This window comes from Solanum stenotomum, chromosome 6, assembly GCF_019186545.1.
Source record: "Solanum stenotomum isolate F172 chromosome 6, ASM1918654v1, whole genome shotgun sequence".
Taxonomy (NCBI): domain Eukaryota; kingdom Viridiplantae; phylum Streptophyta; class Magnoliopsida; order Solanales; family Solanaceae; genus Solanum; species Solanum stenotomum.
In genome coordinates this window covers 20617136-20623292 of record NC_064287.1, presented here as the reverse complement: position 1 = coordinate 20623292, position 6157 = coordinate 20617136, and the positions used below count along the sequence as shown (strand labels likewise).

Below are 6157 nucleotides of genomic sequence, written 5' to 3'. Positions count from 1 at the left end.
TAAAGTTTAGTATGAATTGCATGTGATTTAGTATTTGCATATTTCGGGTTTAGAATCCTTCCACTACTTCCATTTCTATTGATCTCGCAGACACTTTCGGGATAGTCTTGGGTGCAGGACCCCTAATTTAGGTTACTATCCCTTGCTCATAGTGTAGTTTGTGAACTTATCCTCGTTAGGATTGATAGTTCAGACCTTAGTTTAGTTTGTGACTTAGATGGTTTAGAATGCATTTTAGCAATCCTTTTAGTTATTTGTTGCTCCCTATAATACGTGTTACAATTTTTGGTACCTTCCATTAGTGCTTGGGCCTTAGTTGCTTGTCATAGCCGTAGGTTGGCATTAGTTAGGCTTGGTTGTCGTTGGATAGTATGTTCGGGATAAGACGCTGATCCTTGAAGTGTTCCCCGTTGAATTGTTTGAACTCATCATTATTTGCTTTGTTTCATGAATACTAATGAACTTGTCATGTTGAGAATGTTGGTATATTGTTGGGCTCGAGGACTTGGTCGAGAACCAGCTGAATTTCAAGTTTGGTTTCCTTTGTGTTGTGAGTGTCGTAGTATTAGTAGTATTTGTAGTTATTTAGCTGGTATTGTTTGAATGTTGGTGATGTCATGCATTGCATTTACTACATGTTTCACTTGTTTAAGATTACAAAATTAAATTTTAGATATATTTATGATATTAAATATATTATGTGAAAGTTAGAATAAAAAAATTCCTAAAAAAGGGAAAGAAATACTCCCTCTGTTTTAAAAAAATGACTAGCTTTTCTTTATAGTTTGTTTCAAAAAAATGAACTCTTTACTTTTTTGGGCACCACTTTAATTTGAACATTCCATGGCATAACTTTTTTTTAAAAAAAATTAAAGAGGGATCAACGACCCCTTTTTTCATTAATGAAAATCAGAAAGTCCAAAAGAACATAACAAAAGAAGAAAATAAAACAAAAGAAAATGGAAAGAATAAGAAAAGAGACCAAGAATTTAGGATCAGAAGATTAAAAAAAATCTTCATAATTTTCTCAATTTCATGTCAAATTAAATTAAACAATTACTTTTCAAACGAAGGGAGTATTATTTTTTCAAGTAATGTTGAATTCAAATATATTTAAGTCATAAAAGAGTGAATTCATTGAAAATAAAATAAAAGAAAGTAGTGTAGGAAAAAATGTGGAGCGAGAAGGAAGGAACAGAAATAGAAAACATAGAGAGAGAAAAGATTAACGGAAAAAAGAAAAGAGAGAATCGGTTGGTATAGAAGCCATTGAAGCTCAATAGCCTCCTCTTCTTTCTTCTTCAACATATATTGATCTATATATTTTTATGTAAAGTGAAACATTTAGAGAGAAAGAGAAGGGAGAGGCTTCTTGGCTTTTTGGTTACCTGTACACACAGATAACCAAAAGCAATGTCAGATTCAAGCAGCGATTCCATTTCCCTCGACGTTGAGACAATCTATCTTGGTGGAAAGGTTCAAATTTTTCTCTATATTTGAGACCCTCTTTCTATAAAATGCTTTTGGTTAATATTTTTTTATTTTTTTAAAAAAAATACCACGCAAAAACATTTGGTTTGGTTCGATTGAAGATGGATGTAGAAAGGAAATATGAATGACGTTTGCATGCGTAAATTTATTAGGAGAGGAAAATCGTTTTCTTCCCCTTTACTTTTTTTTTAATGTCATTTAGGGTCATATCCTCTTTGTTGTCTTAAAAGTTGTTATAACTCATCCTACACATGTTATTTGGATTGTTCGAAGGAAAATATTTTATTTACAAATTTAAAGGTTCTTGAATCATAGTTCAAGTTTCTATATATTCTGTATATTTCTAGTGTATTGAAAATAACTAGTAACATTTCTATTTATAAAAGTAAGAATCAAATTAAACTAGGATTAGAAACCATACTAACTAACAAATCCTAATTAAATTGTATAAATAAGTAAATATGACAAATAACAAATCATAATCAACTTAGGATTCTTACTTCACTTTGAATTATTATGTCCAACAGTTGAGGCATAAGGATTAGTAGGATAACTTTTTTAGTGAGGGAAATTAGGTGTAAAATGTTGATGAGGCAGAGACAATTCTATTTGAGGCAGGATGAGTTTTAGAGAGAACAATATGTAAAAATAGCAAGTTGGGATCTTGTTTAGAATGGACTACTTTCTGTCTACTTGATGATCTTAGTTTACTATTTGCATTTATATTTTACTTCAACAGTCATTCTATTTACTGGTTTGTATAATTTCCATGGATGAGATACTCTTTACATGATGAAACTTCTATCTTCTCATCAACTAAAATGATGCAAATGACCTTTTTCAGGAGCATATTGTACGTACACGCTATGGTTCTGTGTCGGTTATAGTTTATGGGGACCAAGAGAAGCCGGCACTGATCACTTATCCTGATCTCGCACTAAATCGTTAGTGATAGATTTGTAATCTCTAGTTTCATATATCCCTCTTTTGGGATTTTCTAGCCATGTACTCTTTGATAGCCTATATAGTCTTATGTTATATGTTGACGTTTATTTTTACGTTATATTTTCTCATTTGTCCTTGCAGATTTGTCATGTTTCCAAGGTCTCTTCTTCTGTCCAGAAGCAGCTTCTTTGCTGCTCCACAATTTTTGCATTTACCACATTAATCCTCCTGGGCATGAGGTCTGTGAATTGGCCAAGTTTTATTTCATGAAGTCATATTAAGCTTTCTTCTATTTGTTGTCAAGCTGTCTTTTAATAAATTCAATTACTTACATACTTGTCTTCTTGAAATTCCACAAGAGCTCTTGCAGTTGGGAGCTGCAGCAATTTGTTCAGAGAATCCTGTACCATCAGTTGATGATTTAACAGACCAGATACTTGAGGTTCTTAATTATTTTGGGTAATCACTTTAGTTTTGTTTGCCCCTCATGCTTGTCTAAATTCTGTCAATCCCATCTTTCTCTGACACTTTTTGACTTATTGGATATCTTTGTTAAGTTGAGGAGCTCTTTCTTACTAATGATGAGATTCTTGCTGTTTTTAGGCTTGGATCAGTGATGTGTATGGGAGTAATTGCCGGTGCTTACATACTCACCTTATTTGCTGTATGTCTTCTCGTATAATACTTTAAATTGGTGGTATGTGGTTGAGCTTCACTAACACGGCTCACATGTCACAGATAAAGCATAAGGAGCGCGTTCTTGGTTTGATTCTTGTTTCCCCTTTATGCAGAGCACCCTCTTGGACTGAATGGTTTTACAATAAGGTATCGTTTTATATCATCTATTTACCGTTATGTTGTGAGAAGAAAATTCATTGTATGAAAGAGGAGATTATTGTTAATATAGGTCATGTCAAATTTACTATACTTCTATGGGATGTGTGGTGTTCTGGAAGAGTTTCTGCTGCACCGCTACTTCAGCAAGGTACCCTACATGCATTCCCCAGTGTTTTCACTTGGAGATTTTGTCATGTCTTTTTTACCCCCACCAATTGGATTGAATAAGAAGGTGATTTCAATTGGATCAGGAAGTTCGTGGATCTGCAGATGTTCAAGAATCAGATATAGCTCAAGCATGCAGAAGGGTAAATACCTCCACTGTGTTAGTTTATGATCAATTGTTCAATTTCATTCTTATTCTTCAACTACATATTGTTTTGAGTATATTCTTTTTTCTTGCTTCCTTTAACGTTGCAGTTACTAGATGAGAGGCAGAAGATGAATGTTTGGCGATTTCTTCAAGCCGTTGATGGGTAGAAAACTAGACATTACTGCTTAAATATTTGTATCAATTTTATCATTTGCATACTTGTCAACGCCTCTCTAAGCTTGCTTTTATGAATGAGCAGGAGACCTGATATCACAGATGGATTAAAAACACTGAAATGTCGAACCCTCATATTTGTCGGGGATGATTCTCCTTTCCATTCAGAGGCTCTCCATATGACTTCTAAATTAGATCGAAGATTCAGCGCCCTAGTTGAGGTACGCCATCAATTTTATTTTTAATGACACCCCATTTCAATTTATTGTGAACATGCTATGAATTCCTTGTGTAGTTAAATATTTACTGATAAATTTAGCTAGGCTAGATACTATTTACATATCACTCAACCAACCAACTGTACCTCTCCGTAATTAGTTGGGTCAGTTATATTACTCTATATCTATTCCGCTTCATTTAGTCAAATACAAAATTTGCCTATTAAAGCAAATTAGGTGCCTTCAAATCTTACTCATGTGTACACACTACACGGATAACTAGTTTTAACCCCTTTCAGTTGGTAGTGCCTAAACGGATCATTTGCTGTTCTTGGATGTCGTAAATGCAGCAGAATATAGGGAATAAGGAATGAGTATGATTGCAGGTACAAGCGTGTGGATCTATGGTGACAGAAGAGCAACCACATGCTATGTTAATACCAATGGAGTTTTTCCTCATGGGGTATGGACTATACAGACCAAATCAGTTCAGTGGCAGCCCTAGAAGTCCTCTCAGTCCATCTTGCATTGCTCCTGAACTTCTCTCCCCAGAAAGCATGGGCTTAAAACTCAAGCCTATCAAGACTCGGATTGCATCCAAGATGCACGGTGCATAAAAATAAATACTGAATTCTATTTAAACCTTGTAAAATTTAAAATCCCTATACTTTTAATTTCTGGTTAGTTTTTGGGGGGATATTTAAGGATCAAAAGGAGGGTAGATATGGATTGTAGATAGGAAAGTGAAATTCTTTAATGGACATAGGGAGGGAAATATTGTTATTCATTCATTGTAGGCAGAAAGAACCATAAAAGATATTGTTATTCTGATTTCTTTTCTTGATAAAAAATATATTGCTATTCTGAGTTGTAATTGCAAATCATAAAGGAGACATTTGTGCATGATTATGATGAATGATGAGTAATATGACAGCAAATGAGGTGGTGATTAATATTTTTTTTTTATGTTGGATGACTACCTTCCTATCCTACCTTCTATCCAACAATCTCAATATAATCCCCATAAAAGTGGAGTTTGAGAAGTATGCACACATCTTACCCTTACCTCGGAGGTAAGGAGGTCGTTTTCGATAGATTCTCGGCTCAAAGGAAAAAATAGTTCAAAGCAATTCAGAAAAAGATGTAATAGAAGTAAAAGAAAATAGGACAGTAACTACAATAAAATAATATGATAGTTGAAATACAAGAAAATAAATAATAATAGAAATCAAAGGATCAGAAACTATTGAAGTAATACTACAACTACTAGTATGGATGGATAACTAGACAACACACTACTACATAGTAGCCTTCTATCATAATTTGTGTCCTTCACAACCTCCTATCTAAAGTCATGTCATTGGTAAGTTGAAGTTGTGTCATGGCCTGTCTAATCACATCTTCCCAATACTTCTTCGACCTACCTCTCTTGAAACCATCCATAGTTACCCTCTCATACCTTCGCATTGGGAACATATATACAAACATCTCATCATATGCCCAAACCTCCTCAGTACTCTGCTTCCAACATCTTTTCATCCACCGAAACCACTCTCATCTTGTATTAGATATCCCCATTTTTAATTTTATCTCTCCTATTGTGCTCACACGTCCACCACAACATCCTCATCATTATTTTAAAAGACCCTGTTGGGACTCGCCTCGGAGCGTGGCTTTAGCAAAACACGCGCTGAGACTCAAGTGTAGACTTAGTTCTGTTAGACTTACGCTCTAAGCCCCGATTGTACCCCCTAAGCACGTCTAATGTCCAACATTCGGGGCTCACCTAACAAATCTTACACAAATTATGTGTTAAATTCTTTAGTTAATAGTTGACCCTCATAATTCTTGAATAAATGAATGATGATACTTAATAGTTTTTTTAATTTATAGAAATAAGAAGATTGAGATTCACTGAATTAACAAGTTGTAGTATCACATATTTACTATTTGGTAACATTATGAAGGTGATCATAGATTACGTAACATTTCTTTTAAAAATTTATAGCGAAATTTTACTTTTTACTTATCATTGGTATTCATGTTTTTGTAATATGCCTAAAAAATTATCATATTTTATTTAACTATTTGAAAGTAATTTTATTTTTATTCATGATGGAGGGATGTTTTTATTAAAATACTAGTAAGTTTTATTGATTATTTTCTTTATTTTTTTTTT

At 33.7% G+C, this 6157-nt stretch overlaps 1 protein-coding gene across 1 annotated transcript; it reads left to right on the top strand.

Moving 5' to 3' along the window:
- Window positions 1–1169: 1169 nt before the first annotated feature.
- LOC125869180 (protein NDL1-like) lies at window positions 1170–4805 on the top strand. Its single transcript, XM_049549742.1, has 11 exons — window positions 1170–1476; window positions 2336–2435; window positions 2578–2675; window positions 2807–2895; window positions 3040–3100; window positions 3175–3261; window positions 3344–3421; window positions 3525–3581; window positions 3694–3749; window positions 3846–3981; window positions 4365–4805. Exons 1-11 carry the CDS (start codon window positions 1414–1416, stop codon window positions 4593–4595), a joined length of 1056 nt encoding a protein of 351 aa, XP_049405699.1. The 5' UTR covers window positions 1170–1413; the 3' UTR covers window positions 4596–4805.
- The last annotated feature ends 1352 nt before the right edge of the window (window positions 4806–6157 follow it).

Bases quoted from the DNA above. Each gene is read 5' to 3' on its own strand.
- LOC125869180 (XM_049549742.1), top strand. From the start codon at position 1,414: ATGTCAGATTCAAGCAGCGATTCCATTTCCCTCGACGTTGAGACAATC. The intron at 1,477-2,335 runs GTTCAAATTTTT...GACCTTTTTCAG, and splicing joins CAATCTATCTTGGTGGAAAG to GAGCATATTGTACGTACACG. The intron at 2,436-2,577 runs GTTAGTGATAGA...TTGTCCTTGCAG, and splicing joins TCCTGATCTCGCACTAAATC to ATTTGTCATGTTTCCAAGGT.